The sequence below is a fragment of the Macaca thibetana genome, chromosome 15, assembly GCF_024542745.1.
Source record: "Macaca thibetana thibetana isolate TM-01 chromosome 15, ASM2454274v1, whole genome shotgun sequence".
Classification (NCBI taxonomy): domain Eukaryota; kingdom Metazoa; phylum Chordata; class Mammalia; order Primates; family Cercopithecidae; genus Macaca; species Macaca thibetana.
This window is the reverse complement of record NC_065592.1, coordinates 13,305,034-13,325,776: the sequence shown is the minus strand read 5'-3', so window position 1 is coordinate 13,325,776 and position 20,743 is coordinate 13,305,034. Positions and strand designations below refer to the sequence as shown.

General features: G+C 42.3%; 1 protein-coding gene and 1 pseudogene across 12 annotated transcripts in view; one reads left to right on the top strand and one right to left on the bottom strand.

Annotated features, from left to right (window-relative positions):
- The window catches only part of GAPVD1 (GTPase activating protein and VPS9 domains 1), a 110,657-nt gene that overhangs the window by 48,029 nt on the left and 41,885 nt on the right, over nt 1–20,743 (top strand). For 7 of the 12 annotated variants that reach the window (XM_050760540.1, XM_050760539.1, XM_050760545.1 and 4 more), the window contains 6 exons: nt 1,214–1,300; nt 3,552–3,686; nt 3,831–4,020; nt 8,868–9,028; nt 17,706–17,835; nt 20,315–20,440. In XM_050760540.1, coding sequence (XP_050616497.1) covers nt 1,214–1,300; nt 3,552–3,686; nt 3,831–4,020; nt 8,868–9,028; nt 17,706–17,835; nt 20,315–20,440 — 829 coding nt within the window. The remainder of the gene's footprint in view (nt 1–1,213; nt 1,301–3,551; nt 3,687–3,830; nt 4,021–8,867; nt 9,029–17,705; nt 17,836–20,314; nt 20,441–20,743) is intronic. The other 5 variants (XM_050760542.1, XM_050760546.1, XM_050760541.1 and 2 more) reach the window with 1 other exon arrangement.
- On the bottom strand, nt 75–175 carry LOC126938237 (uncharacterized; annotated as a pseudogene).

The window sequence follows — 20,743 nt, the reverse complement described above, 5'->3', positions numbered from 1 at the left end:
GGGGTGTTTAACAATTCACTATATAGAAATGCCTGAAATAAAGTTAACTTTTTTTTTAACTTTTATAAATTAAAAAAAATTATGTGGAGCTCTTCACAAATTTGTGTCATCCTTGCACAGGTGCCATGCTAATCTCTGTGGAGTTCCAATTTTAGTATGTGCTTCTGAAATGAGCACAAAATTTTTGACTCCTTATCCATGAAACAGTAGGGGTTTTTTTTGTTTTTTTTTTTTTTAGACAGAGTCTCACTCTGTCACCCAGGCTGGAGTGCGGTGGTGCCATCTTAACACCTGGGCTCAAGTGACCCTCCTGCCTCACCCTCCTGAGTAACTGGGACTGGACGTGTGTACCAGCACACCTGGCTCATTTTAAAAATATTTTTGTAGAGACAGGGTCTTGCTTTCTTGTCCAGGCTGGTCTTGGACTCCTGGCCTCAGGTAATCCTCCTAACTTGGCCTCTCAAAGTGCTGGGATTATAGGCGTAAGCCACTGTGTCTGGTCCATGAAACACTTAAATTTATTCTTATGGTATATAATGTATTTGTAGTTTTTTTTTTTTTTTTGTCATTCCAGTAGAGATTGAATCACATATTTTCAGAATCAGTAAAAAGGGGGTCTTGTCCCAGATATTAAGAAGAGGATGCTGTAATAACTTTCATTAGCCTTTAAAAAGAGTACAGTAACAACTTTTGCCAGTAGGGTCCTTGTTCTATGAATTAGTATTTACTTTATCAAACCAGCTTATGTTAGGTAGGAATCATTCGCTTTTAAATCTAGGAAAATAATTCTACCTTGAGTGCTTTATGAACTCTATAGGGTAATGTTTTTAATATTAACTTAAGGTAATTTAATGAATGAGTCAGCTTTTACAAATTAATTTAAAAAGCTCTAAACACATGAAAAGTACAATGTCAGAAACAAATGTAGTTGTGCTTTTCCCCCCTAATGTTAACACATAATGTTCCCCCTTATGTGTTAAAGAGAAATTAAAGCAAAAATTTATACTTTCTCTAACTCTTAATCTAAAAATAGCAAAAGCCAACATAAGGTACACATCTTTGGGGGATACTATTTCATATGCCTGGTCAGGTGGTATGAATAGTATTATGAAACAGATTTTGAGAATTGAATAGATGTGCTTGCTTTCACAGAGAGGCATTTATGAGTATCTGTCTGTAGCTTATGTTTCCCTACCGCTGCTTTGGGTTGCAGGTAGGCCGCCTTTTGCAGCAGTTAGCAATGACTGGCTCTGAAGAAGGAGATCCCCGAACAAAGAGCAGCCTTGGAAAATTTGACAAAGTAAGAATAAATACGATTTCTAGAAAATTCTGAAGTATTAGTGAGCCTAACTGTTCTCTTTATTAAATCTTGTCCTTAGGTGATGTCTGAATTAAATGTTCTTTTAATTAGCTACAGTATTGGATCAGCAGCATTTAAAGATGATTAACTCCCACAGACGTATTGAGGAGATGCCATCATAAAGAGAATCAAAGAGCTATTAAGATTATTTTATTTTAAAAAGTTTTTTTTTTTTTTTTTTTTGAGACGGAGTCTTGCTCTGTTACCTAGGCTGGAGTGTGGTGGCGTGATCTTGGCTCACTGCACCCTCTGCCTCCAGGTTCAAGCGACTCTCTGCCTCACCCTCCCTGGTAGCTGGGACTACAGGCGCATGCCACCACGCCTGGCTAATTTTTGTATTTTTAGTAGAGACTGGGTTTCACCATCTTGGCTAGGTTGGTCTTGAACTCCTGGCCTTGTGATCTACCCAACTCGGCCTCCCAAAGTGCTGGGATTACAGGCGTGAGCTACCGCACCTGGCCAACTTTTAAATTTTTGAGTCGGTGTCTCACTCTGTTGCCCAGGCTGGAGTGCAGTGGTGTGATCATGGCTCAAACTCCTGGGCTCAAGCAGTCCTTCCACCTCAGCCTCCCAAGTACCTGGGCTATAGGGGCATGCTACCATGCCTGTCTGTTTTTATTGTTATAGAGATGAGGTGTTGCTATGTTGCCCAGACTGGTCTTGACTCCTGGCCTCAAGCGATCTTCCTGCCTCAGCATTCCGGCGTGCTAGGATTATAGATGTCAGCCACCATGCCTGGTCGATAATTGTTTAATTTTAAGTGTAGTTTATAAGTTAACATCCATGACATTGTTCAATTAATTTAGTTAAATAAAGTTTTAATCAGTCTTACTTTGATTAAGCTATACATTCAACCTATGAAAATTCAAGGATATTTGAGTAAAATTTCCCTTCCGCCTCTCATCTCTAGTCTTCATTCCCCGCCCCCAACAAAAGATTTTTTTTGAGACTGAGTTTCCCTCTTGTCACAGAGGTTTGCTGTTGTCACCCAGACCAGAGTGCAATGGCGTGATCTCGGCTCACTGTTAACTCTGCCTCCCAGGTTCAAGCAATTCTCCTGCCTCAGCCTCCTAGTAGCTGGAATTATAGGTGTGAGCCACCATGCCTGGCCCCCGAAAGATTCTTGATGTTATCAGGTTGTGTATCCTTCTAGAGGTCAATATGTTTACAAGCAAATTCCTACGTACACTATATACTTCCAACCACTCCTTCCCCTTTCAGAAATAGTAGCACAATGTATATACTGTTCTGTGTTGTGTTATGTTTGTCTCCAACATCTTATTGTTATTTTCTTTTTTTTTGAGACAGGGTCTCACTTTGTCACCCAGTGACGCCATCTCAGCTCACTGCAGTCTTGACCTCCCTGGCGCAAGCAATCCTCCCACCTCAGCTTCCCAAGTAGCTGGGACTACAGGTGCGCACCACCACACCTGGCTAATTTTGGTATTTTTTGTAGAGACAAGGTTTTGCCCTGTTACCCAAGTGGTTTCGAACTTCTGAGCTCAAGCAGCCCACCCACCTTGGCTGCCCAAAGTGCTGGGATTGCAGGCATACACCACCACACCCAGCCCCAAGATTTTAGACTATATCATTATAAAAAGAATTTAATGTTTTAGGTTGGGTGCAGTGGCTCATGCTTGTAGTCCTAGTGCTGGGCACACTTTGGGAAGCTGAGGTGGGTGGATCGCTTGAGCTCACAAGTTTGAGACCAGTCTGGGCAACATGGTGAAACCCCATCTCTACAAAAAAATACAAAAATTAGGCCAGGCGGGGTGGCTCACACTTGTATTTCTAGCATTTTGGGAGGCTGAGGCGGGTGGATCACCTGAGGTCAGGAGTTCCAGACCAGCCCGTGCAACATGGCAAAACCCCATCTTTACTAAAAATACAAAAGTTAGCCGGGCATGGTCATGGCGCCTATAATCCCAGCTACTCTGGAAGCTGAGGCAGGAAAATTACAGTGGGGGAGGAGGTGCGCAGAGGTTGCAGTGAGCCAAGATGGCGCTATTTCACTCCAGCCTGGGCAAAAGAGTGAAACTTCATCTCCAAAAAAAAAAAAAATTATTTAACATCTTAAAAAAATGTGATTTTTAAGATGTTAAAATGTTTTCATGCTTGTCCACTTTAATCAGAAATTTCTTTCCAGTATTTTAAAGGGAAATGTTTCACTGTTGTTTCCCTGTTTTAACAGAGCTGTGTTGCCGCGTTCCTTGATGTTGTGATTGGGGGCCGTGCAGTGGAGACCCCTCCATTGTCTTCCGTTAATCTTCTGGAAGGATTGAGCAGAACTGTGGTTTATATAACCTATAGTCAGCTTATTACTCTGGTAATGGCTTCATTGTTTAATAGAATTTTCTTAAAAGTCTTTTAGCTAAGCGTGAGCAGAGACATACATGAGTACATTGTGTGGGAAATACATATTATATTTGAAAAAGTGATTTCACTAGCTAATGTTCTTTGCTTTTGCCAGGTGAATTTTATGAAGAGTGTGATGTCTGGAGATCAACTGAGAGAAGATAGAATGGCTCTTGACAATTTATTGGCAAACCTACCCCCAGCCAAGCCAGGAAAAAGCAGCAGTTTGGAAATGACTCCCTACAATACGCCTCAGCTGTCTCCGGCAACCACTCCAGCAAATAAAAAGAATCGATTACCTATAGGTAAAGAGAATTTCTCATATCGGAGCTTTCTCTTAAGTTTAATATTTCGTTAGCCTTTGTTATTGCTCAGTGTTTTGGAATATATGTTTAAGTACTTGGGAAAGTCTTTCTCTTCATGTTTACTGATGGTATTTCAATTTTTAGAAATTGTATCAGATTAGTTAAGGTTTATCAGTAGGCTTTAGCTTTGTCTACCTACTTTTCTATCCACAGTATACTTTGTTCAAATTTTATTGTCTTCTCTTGAAAACATTTTGGAAATGTTATAAGTAGTCATTTTTAAAACTATGTAGCCCTCAGTAGTTTTAAAGAGGGTGGCACGTGCCTTGTGGTCCCAGCTACTTGGGAGGCTGAGATGGGGAGATTGCTTGAGCCTGGGGGGTTGAGGCTGCAGTGAACCATGATCATGCCATTGCACTTCAGCCTCGGTGACAGAGTGAGACCCTATCTCAAAAAAAAAAAAATTAGGTAGCCCCCTCATTTCTACAAAGTTCTAAATAATGTAATAAACAATATTATTTTAGAAGTTTCCATCAATAAAGTGGAAAATAATAGTATTTTTCTATTATTATTTTCATTAATAATCACTGTTTTATCAACTGAGCTAAGATATCTTAATGTTATAAAATAAAGCAAAAGTTTCATTTTATTTTTTCAAGTTTGCTTATTTAAGAATTCTGTTTGATTAAGACTTATTTGCTTGGTTAATATTTGTTATCTATCTGTCTACAAAAAAATTAATTGAGCATGTACCGTGTTCCATACTCTGGGTAGGCACTTTATAAATGTTGTTTCATTTAATCCCCACAAAAGTCCTGTGAGAGTGGATGTGTCTTGCACATGAGACATTGTGATAGACACTGGATACAAAGACCATTAGGACCTGCCCTTACTGTCAAGTTGGCTATTGATAGTTTAGTTAGGGAAAACAAGAAGAGACTAGTACCCTTCAGCGTACTATGCATTCTGGGGAGATAAGTATGAGGGTTATGGGGACACCTAACTTAGCCAAAATGGTGATGGTATCAGGAGACGATCTTGGAGCAGGTGAAGCCTGTTTGCGCTTTGTGATGAATGGAAGTTAGGCAAAGTAAACAAGATGGGGAAAAAGTGTTTAAGCCAGGGGAACAGGATTATTTTAGTGCCTGCCTAATTATAATGAGGAACTCAGCAACACTTAGTGAACATAGTTCTTTTTAATTTATGCATTTTGAAGAGAGGGACTTTGCTTTTAAACTTCTGTGAGCTAATTCATTAAGAACTGCCAGTTTCTTAAAATTAATCTACCTTATATTTAACATAACGTGGAATTGTATCAACAGGAGTGTGGCATCATACTCTTCAAGTCTTTGTCTTATTGTATCACCCCAATATGTCAGTTTTCAAAATAAAAAATAGAAAAAGGGATTTTGCACTTAATGGGTTTTTTTTTTTTTTTTTTTTTTGAGACAGAGTCTTGCTCTGCCGCCCAGGCTGGAGTGCAGTGGCGTGATCTTGGCTCACTGCAAGCTCCGCCTCCCGGGTTCACGCCATTCTCCTGCCTCAGCCTCCCGAGTAGCTGGGACTGCAGGCGCCCGCCACCTCACCCAGCTAGTTTTTTTGTATTTTTTAGTAGAGACGGGGTTTCACCGTGTCAGCCAGGATGGTCTCGATCTCCTGACCTCGTGATCCACCCGTCTCGGCCTCCCAAAGTGCTGGGATTACAGGCTTGAGCCACCGCGCCCGGCCTTTTTTTTTTTTTTTTAAATGGAGTCTCATTCTTGTTGCCCAGGCTGGAGTGCAGTGGCACAATCTCGGCTCACTGCAACCTCTACCTCCTGGGTTCAAGCAATTCTTCTGCCTCAGCCTCCCTAGTGGCTGGAATTATAGATGCCCGCCACCATACCTGGCTAATTTTTATATTTTTAGTAGAGATGGGGTTTTGCCATGTTGGCCAGGCTCGTCTTGAACTCCTAACCTCAGGTGATCCACCCGCCTCGGCCTCCCAAAGTGCTGGGATTACAGGTGTGAGCCACCATGCCCGGGCATTTAATGGTTTTTTTATGGGCTGTTTGCACTCTGTTCACATGATGAAGTAAATGATTTTTAGTAAATCAGAGATTTTTTTTCCCCATTGTTCACTGCTATACATTAGGTTTTTCATTTCCCATTTTCTAAAAGTGTCATTAAATATGAGTCTGATGGAAAGTGAATTTCAAATGTATGCCCAGTATTATTTTGTATAGTCTTGTTATCTGGCTATTGCATTTATTTCGTATCTTAAAAAATTTGTCCATTGTTCAGAGGGCTGATTTTCTTTCTATTTAATGCTTTCGCAACCCAGGACAACAGTTAGCAGCCATCACTGCCTGGGATTCCTCAGCTACCAATATTACCGCTCATATTACACTAGTAACCCCGTTTGGTGGGTAATAGGCTGTTCTTATCTTCTTTTATAATTTTATTTAAGAAATAGTTTATAAAAGTATGCTCCATGTGCATGTTGCTTTTACTTTATGTAAATTGCTACATAAAATTTGATTGCTTGCATTTTTATAAATTATAGTTACAGAGTTTGTTACGATTCATAGATCTGTTTATGAACTTGAATTTCAATTTGCAATTCAATAGAAGATAGGGTAAGCAAATAAAGGTGTGAGTAGGCCTGTTTTAGACTTGGAAATTGATGTGTGCTCTGTGATTAATGAACATTAATCAGCATTGTAAAGAAAGATGATTATTTATATTTCTGCTTCTGTCTTCAAGTAGGTCAGCTTTCATACAATGTGAAGTGACTTTTGCTGCTGCTATAGTTGTTTTTGCTTTATGTCTCTATTTTTCATTATTTTGTACCAAAACATAATTTCTATTTAGTATTCTGGTTGTACTGAATTTTATTGCCCTCTGAAAGAAAATAGAAACTTTTATTTTTTTCTTGATTTTTTTTTTTTTTTTTTTTTTTTTGAGACAGAGTCTAGCTCTTGTTGCCCAGGCTGGAGTACAGTAGCACAATCTCGGCTTACCACAACCTCTGCCTCCCAGGTTCAAGCCATTCTCCTGCCTCAGCCTCCTGAGTAGATGGGATCACAGGCGTGTGCCACCATGCCCAAGCTAATTTTGTATTTTTAGTAGAGATGGGGTTTCTCCATGTTGGTCAGGCTGGACTTGAACTCCCGGCCTCAGGTGATCTACCTGCCTCAGCCTCCCAAAGTATTGAGATTACAGACATGAGCCACTGCGCCCAGCCTTCTTTTTTTTTTTTTTTTTTTTGAGACGGAGTTTCACTCTTATTGTGCAGGCCAGAGTGCAACGGTGTGATCTAGGCTCACTGCAACCTCCACCTCCCGAGTTCAAGTGATTCTCCTGCCTCAGCCTCCCAAGTAGTTGGGATTACTTACAGGTGCCCGCCACCAGGCTCAGCTAACTTTTTGTATTTTTAGTAGAGATGGGGTTTCACCATGTTGGCCAGGCAGGTCTCGAACTCCTGACCTCAGGTGATCCACCTGCCTCAGCCTCCCAGAGTGCTAGGATTACAGGCGTGCTCATACCCAGCAGTTATTTTAGAAAAATGTATTTTTTGTTTGCTTATATGCAGGGGAAAGAAACAAAAATAATTGAAGCCTTTATTAATTTATACTGTTTCCAAAGCAGAAAGGACCTTTTATCCAAACATAAAGAAATTTTCTCTCTTGTATCTTTGAAAAGACATTAATACATTTCAGGGGGGAAAAGTACATTTAAAAACTGATTCTGGGCTGGACACGGTGGCTCATGCCTATAATCCCAGCACTTGGGGAAGCCGAGGTGGTGGATCACCTGAGATCAGGAGTTTGAGACCAGCCTGACCAACATGGCAAAACCCCATCTCTACCAAAAGTACAAAATTCACTGAGTGTAGTGGTGGCTGCCTGTAATCCCAGCTACTCAGGAGGCTGAGGCAGGAGAATTGCTTGAACCCAGCAGGTGGTGATTGCAGTGAGCCGAGATTGCACCACTGCACTCTAGCTTGGGCAACAAGAGTGAAACTCTGTCTCAAAAAAACAAACACTGATTCTGGTTTTGTTAACAGTTGCCTAACTAAAGTATCTTATTTATGTGGCTATTAGATTTTCATATGAAATTTTCTTTTTTCTTTTCTTTTTCTTTTTTTTTTTTTTTTGAGATGGAGTCTCGCTCTGACGCCCAGGCCGGAGTGCAGTGGTGCAGACTTGGCTCACTGCAATGTCCGCCTGCCTGGTTCAACCGATTCTCCTGTCTCAGCCCCCCGAGTAGCTGGGATTACAGGTGCACGTCACCGTGCCTGGCTAATTTTTTGTATTTTAGTAGAGACGGAGTTTTACCGTGTTGCCCTGGCCGGTCTCAAACTCCTGAACTCAGGCAATCCACCCGCCTCAGCCTCCCAAAGTGCTAGGATTACAGGTGTAATCCCTCATATGAAATTTTCTGATGCTTGTAAGTTCAGTTACCAGTATGGGAGACCTGTAGCAGTTATATCGTTTTATAGGAAAATTAGTTAAGGCATCTTAAAAAGATAAGAAATGAGGTAATGCTTTTTTTGTCACTCCAAGTCTTAAATTGATTGGGGCATGTTTGCTGTTCTGCAGATGTGATCATATGTATGGCACTTACTGTAACATGGATTTGGATCACTGTTCTTGATTATCAGTTTTGAAGGAGAATCTTTATTAGTAGAGTAACTGGGAGGATTTAGTTTTTTGTTTTGTTTTGTTTTTTCTTATTTATATTTTTACCTCTCTTGTGCATGTGCAAATGTTCTGCACTAATAGAAAATATATTTTCGTTTTTAGCATACCATTTTCTTCATTTGTCTATTTCTCTAAATTATTGTATTTGAAATTTTTTATTAGCAACTCGGAGCAGAAGCCGCACCAATATGCTAATGGACCTACATATGGACCATGAAGGATCATCTCAAGAAACCATCCAGGAGGTGCAACCAGAAGAGGTGTTGGTCATTTCCTTAGGGACAGGTCCCCAGCTTACTCCAGGGATGATGTCAGAAAATGAGGTATGAAGGTACTTGGTCAGTTGCTTCTGTAAATCAGTATTCATGTCTTAGTCCATACAGGCTGCTGTAGCAAAACACCAGAGGTTGGGTGGCTTATAAACAACAGAAATTTATTTCTCATATTTGTAGAGGCCAGGAAGTCTTACAGTCAAAGCAGATTCAGTGTCTCATGAGGATCTGTTTACTGGTTCATAGATAATGTATTCTTGCTGTGTCTTTGGGCTTATTTTATTTTATTTTTTGAGATGGAGTGTTGCTTTTGTTGCCCAGGCTAGAGTGCAATAGCACGATCTCGGCTCACTGCAACCTCCGCATCCCAGGTTCAAGCGATTCTCCTGCCTCAGCCTCCTGAGTAGCTGGGATTACAGGCATGCGCCACCATGCCCAGCTAATTTTATATTTTTAGTAGAAGTGGGGTTTCTACATGTTGGTCAGGCAGGTCTCAAACTCCCGAACTGAGGTGATCCACCTGCCTTTGCCTTCCAAAGTGCTGAGATTACAGGTGTGAGCCACCGCACCTGGCTGGTTGGGCCTATTTTATAAGGGCACTTATTCCATTTGTGAGGGCCCTGCCTTCATGACTTAATCACCTGCCTAAAGGCCCCATCTCCAAATACCATCACCTTGGGGGTTAGAATTTCAACATACAGATTTTGGGGGAAGCACAGACATTCAGATCTGAGAGGTGAATTTTTTTTTTCTTTTTTTTTTTTTTTTTTTGAGAGGGAGTCTTTCTGGGTCGCCCAGGCTGGAGTGCAGTGGCGTGATCTCGGCTCATTGCAAGCTCCGCCTCCCGGGTTCACTTTTCCAGGCAGTAGCGGAAAACCCCATCTTTACTAAAAATAAAAATTAGCTGGGCGTGGTGGTGCACGCCTGTAATCACAGTTACTTGGGAGGCTGAGACAGGAGAATCGCTTGAACCCGGGAGGTGGAGGTTGCAGTGAGCCGAGATTGCCCCATTGCACTCCAGCCTGGGCAACAAGAGTGAAACTGTCTCAAAAATAAAAAAAACAAAAAACAAAAAAAAAACAGAAAAAAGAAGCAAAAAGAAAAGAAGAAGAAATCTTGACTCCCTAAAGTAGCAGCTTCTTTTTTTTTTTTTGAGACGGAGTCTCACTCTGTCATCCAGGCTGGAGTGCAGTGGCACGATCTTGGCTCACTGCAAGCTCTGCCTCCCGGGTTCACGCCATTCTCCTGCCTCAGCCTCCCGAGTAGCTGGGACTACAGGCACCCGCCACCATGCCTGGCTAATTTTTTTTTTTTTTTTTTTTTTTTTTTTTTTTTTTTTTTTGAGACGGAGTCTCGCGCTGTCGCCCAGGCTGGAGTGCAGTGGCCGGATCTCAGCTCACTGCAAGCTCCGCCTCCCGGGTTTGCGCCATTCTGCCTCAGCCTCCCGAGTAGCTGGGACTACAGGCGCCCGCCACCTCGCCCGGCTATTTTTTTGTATTTTTTAGTAGAGACGGGGTTTCACTGTGTTAGCCAGGATGGTCTCGATCTCCTGACCTCGTGATCCGCCCGTCTCGGCCTCCCAAAGTGCTGGGATTACAGGCTTGAGCCACCGCGCCCGGCCTTTTTTTTTTTTTTTTTGAGACGGAGTCTCACTCTGTCGCCCGGGCTGGAGTATAGTGGCCGGATCTCAGCTCACTGCAAGCTCCGCCTCCCGGGTTTACGTCATTCTCCTGCCTCAGCCTCCTGAGTAGCTGGGACTACAGGCGCCCGCCACCTCGCCCGGCTAGTTTTTTTTTTTTTTTTTTTGAGACGGAGTCTCGCTCTGTCGCCCAGGCTGGAGTGCAGTGGCCGGATCTCCGCTCACTGCAAGCTCCGCCTCCCAGGTTTACGCCATTCTCCCGCCTCAGCCTCCCGAGTAGCTGGGACTACAGGCGCCCGCCACCTCGCCCGGCTAGTTTTTTGTACTTCTTTTTAGTAGAGACGGGGTTTCACCGTGTTAGCCAGGATGGTCTCGATCTCCTGACCTCGTGATCCGCCCGTCTCGGCCTCCCAAAGTGCTGGGATTATAGGCGTGAGCCACCGCGCCCAGCTGTTTTTTGTATTTTTTTAGTAGAGACGGGGTTTCACTGTGTTAGCCAGGATGGTCTCAATCTCCTGGCCTCGTGATCCGCCCGTCTCGGCCTCCCAAAGTGCTGGGATTACAGGCTTGAGCCACCGCGCCCGGCCGCCTGGCTAATTTTTTGTATTGTTAGTAGAGACGGGGTTTCACTGTGTTAGCCAGGATAGTCTCGATCTCCTGACCTTGTGATCCGCCCGTCTTGGCCTCCCAAAGTGCTGGAATTACAGGCGTGAGCCACCACGCCCTGCCAGTAGCAGCTTCTTATATTCAACAGTGATTGCTTGTTATTCAAGAAAATGGTCTAGGAAGAAGGGGCCAGTTTTAGTGATTGATAAAGTGATGGTGGTTGGTAAAGTATGTTTGGGACTATGACATTCCCCGTAGGGAAGACCAACAATCTCCAAAACTCCGTCCCTCCATACACACACATAAGCTGTCAAAAACTGTCAGAATCAACTTATTTGGAACCCTGGAATCTAATAAAAAAACTTTTAACAACAAAGGAATGCTTAGTGAAGAAAAAAACTGCTGAATTTTGTTAAGAGAGCTCTGTGATCCTACCCTGTTACCATCTTCAGCCCCCAGCCCAGTGGCTGCTTTGAAGACAGCTTATATTACTGTGCATTGTGCTGGTACTTGAGGGAGGAATGTGGACCTTATTCTGAACTCAGGGTTGTGTATTTTGATCTGTCTGGTAGATCCTGAAAGATCATCTGTAGGGCTTGGCTTTGTTTTGCCTGCCTCTGATCTTTCCCAGTGCTGAGGCAGCTACACAGGTGGCATTTGTCAAAAGTATTGAAAAGCAGATATATTAGTTGCTTCTGCTTGCATTAACAGATAGCAATCAGGGCAAGCCACATACAGATCCAAATGCTTATGAAGGAAGAAGCTTGGGAAGGAGACACTAGGGGGCACGAAGGCTTTGAAAAGCTCCCACACGTTCTGGGGAATCTAGAAGGTTGTACACATGCCCAGGGCTGGTCATGTGCTCAGGAAAGACCTTAGAAGACCCAGGCTCTCACTGCTGGCTAACCTTCAGGCTGAACCCAAGCAGGAAGTGAAGGCTAAGGTACAGTTGCAAACTGCCTGGCTAAGTGTTGAAGTGCCCCAACACATAGCCAAATTTCAAAGACTTGGAAATGTTTTGTTTTGTTTTATTTGTTTTATTCCAGGTGTTAAATCTGCCAGATCACGTGCTCACCACTAAGTTAACAGAACAGACACTTCAGAGGCCACACATGACAGAAAATTTAGAGAGGTCATTAAATAAACAGTCACTACAACAAGCAGCAACAACCAAGGGGTGTAATATGATTTCCAGAACTGTCACTTTATAACATTTATTTTTTTTTTATTTTTATTTTTTAATTATACTTTAAGTTCTGGGATACATGTGCAGAACATGCAGGTTTGTTACATAGGTATACACGTGCCATGGTGGTTTGCTACACCCATCGACCTGTCGTCTACATTAGGTATTTCTCCTAATGATATGCCTCCCCTAACCCTCCACCCCCGCTACAGGCTCCAGTATATGATGTTCCCCTCCCTGTGTCCATGTGTTCTCATTGTTCAACTCCCACTTATGAGGGAGAACGTACAATGTTTGGTTTTCTGTTCCTGCATTAGTTTGCTGAGAATGATGGTTTCCAGCTTCATCAATGTCCCTGCAAAGGACATGAACCAATCCTTTTTTATGGCTGCATAGTATTCCATGGTGTATATGTGCCACATTTTCATTATCCAGTCTATCATTGATGGGCATTTGGGTTGGTTCCAAGTCTTTGCTATTGTGAATAGTGCTGCAGTAAACGTGTGTGTGCATGTGTCTTTTTTTGTTTTTGTTTTTGTTTTGAGACGGAGTCTCGCTCTGTCACCCAGGCTGGAGTGCAGTGGCTCAATCTCGGCTCACTGCAAGCTCTACCTCCCGGGTTCACGCCATTCTCCTGCCTCAGCCTCCTGAGTAGCTGGGACTACAGGCGCCCACCACCTCGCCCGGCTAGTTTTTTGTATTTTTTAGTAGAGACGGGGTTTCACCGTGTTAGCCAGGATGATCTCGATCTCCTGACCTCGTGATCCGCCCGTCTCGGCCTCCCAAAGTGCTGGGATTACAGGCTTGAGCTACCGCGCCCGGCCTGCATGTGTCTTTATAGGAGAATGATTTATAATCCTTTGGGTATATATCCAGTAATGGGATTGCTGGGTCAAATGGTATTTCTGGTTCTAGTTCCTTGAGGAATTGCCGCACTGTCTTCCACAATAGTTGAACTAATTTACACTCCCACCAACAGTGTAAAAGTGTTCTCCACATTCTCTCCAGCATCTGTTGTTTCCTGACTTTTTAATGCTCACTTTATAATATTTACAATGTCTGCTTTTCTGCAAAACGTATGAAGCATATAAAGAAACAAAACATATGGCCCTTTCACAGGAAAAAAGTTAAGAGAAAATGTCCTTGATAGGCTGGGCACAGTGGCTCATGGCCATAATCCCAGCACTTCAGGAGGCGAAACTGGGCGGATCACGTGGTCAGGAGTTCGAGACCAGCCTGACCAACATGGTGAAACCCTGTCTCGACTAAAAATACAAAAATTAGACAGGCGTGGTGGCGTGCACCTGTAATATCAGCTACTCAGGAGGCTAGGGCAGGAGAATCACTTGAACCTGGGAGGCGGAGGTTTCAGTGAGCCAAGATTGCACCACGGCTCTCTAGCTTGGGCAATAGAGTGAAACTCCATCTGGAAAAAAAAAAAGGAAAAAGAAAATGTCTTTGATGGCCAGATGATGGCTCACTCCTGTAATCCCAGCACTTTGGGAGGCTGAGATGAGCGGATCACCTGAAGTTGGGAGTTCGAGACCAGTCTGACCATCATGGAGAAACCCTATCTCTACTAAAAATACAAAATTAGCTGGGCCTGGTGGCTCATGCCTGTAATCCCAGTACTCGGGAGGCTGAGGCAGGAGAATCACTTGTACCTGGGTTGCGGAGGTTGTGGTGAGCTGAGATCGCGCCATTGTACTCCAGCCTGGGCAACAAGAGTGAAACTCTGTCTCAAAAAACAAAAAAAGAAAGAAAGAAAGAAAATGGCCTTGAGGAAGCACAGACATTGGGCTTACTGAAGACTTTAAATCAATTTTTAAAAATATACTCAAAGAGCTGTGGAAACCATGGACAAAGAACTAAAGAAAACCAAGAGAACAAGGTCTTACCAAATAGAAGATATCAATAAAGAGGTAGAAATTACAGAAGGAACCATATAGAAATTCTGGAGTTGAAAAGTATAATAACTGGATTGAAAAATACACTAGAGGGGTTCAACAGCAAATTTGTACAGGCAGATATATCAGTGAACTTGAAGATGGATCAGTTGAGATTATCTAGTCTGAGGAGCATCAAGATTACAAAAGACAAAGACGTTATATGTTGATAAATGGTCATTAAGAAGATACACCCAGCACTTTGGGAGGCCGCTCTCACTGCAACCTCCACCTCATCTGTTCAAGTGATTCTCCTGCCTCAGGTTCCCTAGTAGCAGGGACCACAGGCATGCACCACTATGCCCAGCTAATTTTTATATTTTTAGTAGAGACAGAGTTTCACTATATGTTGGCCGGGTTGGTCTCAAACTCCTGACCTCAGGTGATCTGCCCACCTCAGCCTCCCAAAGTGCTGGGATTAGAGGTGTGAGCCACTGTGCCCAGCTAAAGTTTTTTTAGCACTCAGATTCTGTGGTTTTAGTTTAGTCTAGAGTTTGCAGATGCTCTGATTTAGAAGCATGAAATTTGATTTTTGTATTTTATACTCCAGTGTGACTGACTTTGTACGGTGGCTTTCTGTATGGCATCTCAAAATTGCTTGCCTTTGGATATGATTTGGAAAAATATCTTCATTATCCCTTTTCTGTTAGTTCACATGAATCTTCAGGCCTTGAGATGATTTTTCTCCTGATGTTTTAGTTTCACATTACTCACTATGGTGAATAGTCTAAGTTCTTAATCTTAAAAATAAAAAATTTAAAATATTTATGTTGGCCAGTTATGGTGGCTCATGCCTGTAATCCCAGTGCTTTGGGAGGCTGAGGTGAAAGGATTGCTTGAAACCAGGAGTTTGAGACCAGCCTGGGCAACATAGTAAGACCTTGTCTCTACAAAAATAAAAAAATTGCCAGGGATGGTGGCTCACACCTGTAATCCTAGTGCTTTGGGAAGCTGAGGCAGAAGGATCCTTGACTCCAGGACTTCGAGACCAGCCTGGGCAACATGGCGAGACCCTGTCTTAATAATAAATAGGCCAGGCGCAGTGGCTGGTATTTACTGGGAGGTCGAAGCGGGTGGATCATTTGAGGTCAGGAGTTTGAGACCAGCCTGGCCAATATGGTGAAACCCCATCTTTACTAAAAATACAAAAATTACCCGGGTGTGGTGGCACACGCCTGTAATCCTAGCTACTTGGGAGGCTGAGACAGGAGAATCGCTTGAACCTGGGAGGCGGAAGTGGCAGTGAGTCAAGATCGTGCCATTGCACTCTAGCCTGGGTGACAGAGTGAGACTGTGTCTTAAAAATATAATAATAATAATAATAATGAGAAGAAGAAGAAGTAAAAATAAAAAAAATTAGCTGGGTTTGGTGGTGTGTACCTGCAGTCCCAGCTACTCAGGAGGCCAAAGCAGGAGGATTGCCTGTGCCTAGGAGTTCAAGACTGTGGTGAGCCATGATTGCACCACTGCACTCCAGCCTGGGCGACAGAATGAGCTCCATCTTTAAAAAAAGTTTTAATAAATAAAATTTTATGTGTATTTAATTTTTTTTTGAGATGGAGTCTCCCTTTGTCGCCCAGGCTGGAACGCAGTGGCACGATCTCGGCTCATTGCAACCTCCACCTCCCGGGTTCAAGTGATTCTCCTCCCTCAGCCTCCTGAGTAGCTGGAATTATAGGCGTACACCACCACGCCTGGCTAATTTTTGTATTTTTAGTAGAGATGGGATTTCGCCATGTTGCCCAGGCTGGTTTTGAACTCCTGACTCAGGTGATCTGCTGGCCTTGACCTCCCAGAGTGCTGGGGTTACAGGCATGAGCCGCCACCACTCCCAGCCAAAAAAACCTATATTTAAAGGCATCATGTGTAAATGTATAAAACCATTTCAAAACCTTTAATTTACTCAGAGCCAAAACAGCAACCAAGAGTGTGTTTTTTTTTTCTGTTTAAAAATCATTTTATCTTTTAGCTGACAAAAATTGAATCTATTTATGGTATACATGTTTTGATATACATTGTGGAATGGCTAAATCAAGCTAAATAACATGTATTGCCTCACATATTTTTCATTTTTGTGGTAAGTATTTTTCTTTGTAAGTGAGGGTACTATTCTTTCTTCATATTTCAGCAACAGCCGAGGGAGCCAAGACCTCTGAGTTTAAGTCCCAGGTGTGCCTAAAACATGCTATGTGACTTTCCACAAAGCACTCAATTCTTCATTAAGGTGGAGATACACATACAAAGCTGAGTTGTGAGGCTTGTAGGGAGTAGTGAGATGTAATTGTGTTATTTAGAAGTCATCTGGCAAATAGAAAGCGTTATAAAAAGGCCATCAGTCTAAGCTGGAGATGTCTGTGAAGTCATACTTCGGTTTCTGGTATGGACTTTTGTGGCCCTGTATGTATGTTGTGATCAAGTGGACGTTCAAACTAGATGGATTAAATCTTGATGCCTACAAAATAACATGATTACATGTTTTCTTCTAGTTGAATTTATTTACTTTTGTTTATTTACTTTAAATTTTATTTAAATTTTGCAGATTTAGTATGTTTTAAATTTTTGTTTATTTTATTTTTATTTTTATTTTTTGAGATGGAGTCTTGTTCTATCTCAAGGAGGGCAGTGGTGCAATCTCGGCTCACTGCAAACCCCACCTCCCGGGTTCATGCCATTCTTCTGCCTCAGCCTCCCGAGTAGCTGGGACTACAGGCGGTCACCACCACGCCCGTATAATTTTTTTTGTATTTTTAGTAGAGATGGGGTTTCACCATGTTAGCCAGCATGGTCTTGATCTCCTGACCTCGTGATCTGCCCACCTTGGCCTCCCAAAGTGCTGAGATTATAGGCGTGAACCACTGTGCCTGGCCTTGTTTATTTACTTTATTTAAATTTTGCAGATTTAATGTGTGACATGACAACTATTTTATGTGCATCTTTTTACTTAATCCTCAGCAATTACATGGCATACATACTATCACCATTTTATAGATGAAGAAACTGAGGCTTAGAGAATTAAATAACTTTTCTATTCAAGGTTACATAGTTGACACATGACAGAATTAGAAGTACCAAAGACCTCTGATTTGTATAATTCTCACCACTACTCATCTGGTAGTCTGGTTGCCTGTTCAATCTGTGATACTCGTAGGGTAATGGAAAGGCATAGCTTCAGCTGCTTTAATTAATATACTTTTATTCCACAGGTATAAAAGCTTGACAGACCTTCTGAATGGGCTTGTAGTTACAAATTGATAATTTAAGATTAAGGAGTTAAATATGCATTTGCTGTGGTTTGTTTCCTTGTCAGTAATCTTTCCGCTGATAAACCAAAATTAACATTTTATTTTTTAGGTTCTAAACATGCATCTTTCGGATGGAGGACAAGGCGATGTCCCTGTTGATGAAAACAAACTCCATGGTAAACCTGATAAAACCTTGCGCTTTTCCCTCTGCAGTGATAATCTGGAAGGAATATCTGAAGGTGAAGGGTTATTTCATTCAAGGAGTTGTGTGATTCAAGTAATAGTTTGTTTTGTATTTTTTAAAGGAGCTTATAAATTATAATTACACCATCTGTGCCTCTCACTGAGGAGACTAATGAAGATTTCCTCTAATGAGTTTGAACAGTTGGCTGTAAAGATTGTTTCCTGAATAAAATTAAGATTGCAAGATGCCTTTGGTCATATAAAATGGAGAAGATATAAGTCTTTATTCAGACTTAAATAGAAATAACAGCAAGTTTTGTTTCTGCAGTATTAATATATACCAAAGCTTATAGAGCTCCTTTAGAAGGATATCATGCATGTCTAAATGGGAAAAAATGGACTTACCAGTATTTCAAGGTGTTGTGTATACTCTTAAATGTTCTGTATTCCTTTACTCACACTCACACGTACCTTTCTGAAGCAGGATACAATGGAAATAGGTATTAAAAAGAAAATTCAAAGCCAAGATTGTGAAATGAGATTATGTCAGGCCAGGCGTGGTGGCTCACACCTGTAGTCCCAGCACTTTGGGAGGCTGAGACGGGCGGATCACAAGGTCAGGAGTTCGAGACCATCCTGGCCAACACGGTGAAACCCCGTCTCTACTAACAATACAAAAAATTAGCTGGGCGTGGTGGCGGGTGCCTGTAGTCCTAGCTACTCGGGAGGCTGAGGCAGGAGAATAGCGTGAACCCAGGAGGTGGAGCTTGCAGTGAGCCGAGATTACGCCATCGCACTTCAGCCTGGACGAAAGAGTGAGACTCCATCTCAAAAAAGAAAAAAAAGAATATGTCATTTCACCTACTAGGACCAATTTTTTTTTTTTTGAAAGAGAAACCTAAAATATAATAACTTCACGTTTTAATCTAACTTTTCCAAAAAGTCACATATGTATATTCATTCTAGAAAACAGAGAAATAGAATCACCTATAATCTCATAATTTTGTTAATAGCAGTTGATGTTTTAGATTATTCACAACAAAATTAGGTTTATCCTGTTTTGTAATCTTTTATAATTTAATAATATGGCATTAACAATTTCCCTAGTAATTTAACATTCTTAAATTACATGGTTTTTATGGCTGTTTTCCTTAACTCACATGGGCATATCATAATTTTTTCAACTTTCTTCTGTGATTAAATCTATAGATTGCTTCCACTTTTCGGACATAATAACTTCTGGGCTGGGCTGTAATCCCAGCACTTTGGGAGGCCAAGGCAGGTGGATTCACTGAGCTCACAAGTTCGAGACCAGCCTGGGCAACACGGTGAAACCCCGTCTCTATTAAAATACAAAAAATTAGCGGGGCGTGGCAGTGTGTACCTGTAGTCTCAGCTAGTCGGGAGGCTGAGGCAGGAGAACTGCTTGAACCTGGGAGGCGGAGGTTGCAGTGAGCCAAGATGGTGCCACTGCATTCCAGCTTGGACAATAGAGCGAGACTCTACCTAAAAAAAAAAAAAGAAAAAAAAAACTCTGTAACAAGGCCGGGCTCGGTGGCTCACGCCTGTAATCTCAGCACTTTGGGAGGCCGAGGCGGGCAGATCACAAGGTCAGGAGATCGAGACCATCCTGGCTAACACGGTGAAACCCTGTCTCTACTAAAAATACAAAAAATTAGCCGGGTGTGGTGGCAGGTGCCTGTAGTCCCAGCTACTCGGGAGGCTGAGGCAGGAGAATGGCAGAGCTTGCAGTGAGCCGAGATCGTGCCACTGCACTCCAGCCTGGGCGGCAAAGCGAGACTCCATCTCAATTAAAAAAAAAAGAAAAAAGCTCTGTAACAAGCAACTTTAGATTAACTGTTATTACTATTTTTTGAGATAGAGTCTCACTTTTGTTGCCCAGGCTGGAGTGCAATGGTGTGATCTCAGCTCACTGCAAACTTTGCCTCCCGGGTTCAAGCAATTCCCCTGCCTCAGCCTCCTGAGTAGCTGAGATTACAGGCATGTGCTGCCAGGCCGGCTAATTTTTATATTTTTTGTTTTGTTTTGTTTTTTGAGACGCAGTCTTGCTCTGTCGCCCAGGCTGGAGTGCGGTGGCATGATTTCGGCCCACGGCAAGCTCCACCTCCCGGGTTGACACCATTCTCCTGCCTCAGCCTCCTGAGTAGCTGGGACTACAGGCGCCCGCCACCATGCCCAGCTAATTTTTTATATTTTTAGTAGAAACTGGGTTTCACCATGTTAGTCAGGATGGTCTCAATCTCCTGACCTCGTGATCCGCCTGCCTCCACCTCCCAAAGTGCTGAGATTACAGGCATGAGGCATCGCGCCCAGCAGATTAATTTGTTATTAGCACCTTAGGATAAATTCCTAGAAGCAGAATATCTATCTCAAAGGGCATGTGTTTTTTTAAGGTATAAAGGCAGTATTAAAAACGCTTTAATCAGTTGTTCGTCTTTTATCAAGGCATGAAAAATGATGTGGTGGCTCATGACTGTTTTAAAAAGATTGCTCATGCTATAAATATTTCTCTAGGTCCTTCAAATCGCTCCAATTCAGTGTCCTCCCTAGACCTGGAAGGAGAGTCTGTGTCAGAACTTGGAGCAGGACCTTCTGGCAGTAATGGAGTTGAAGCTCTACAGCTGTTAGAACATGAGCAAGGTAAAGTGAACTGGAACACAGTTGCCTAAGTAGCAAAGAATTTACCTGATTGCAAGATGAGCAGTGTGTTTTCATTAAGTTGGCTTGGTTCAGTAAGAGATTATATAATCACCATTAAACTTTCATTTCTTCATTCCTTCAGTTCTTCAAAATATATTTAGTTGGTAAGTGGATTGTTTAGGCTTAATAAATTAATATAAATTACTTGAAATTCAGTAATATTTGATATTTTAATTCTGTAATATTTTAGGAATACAATGTAAAGACTCAAGGCTCAAGAAACTTAGAACAGGGAAAAAGTAG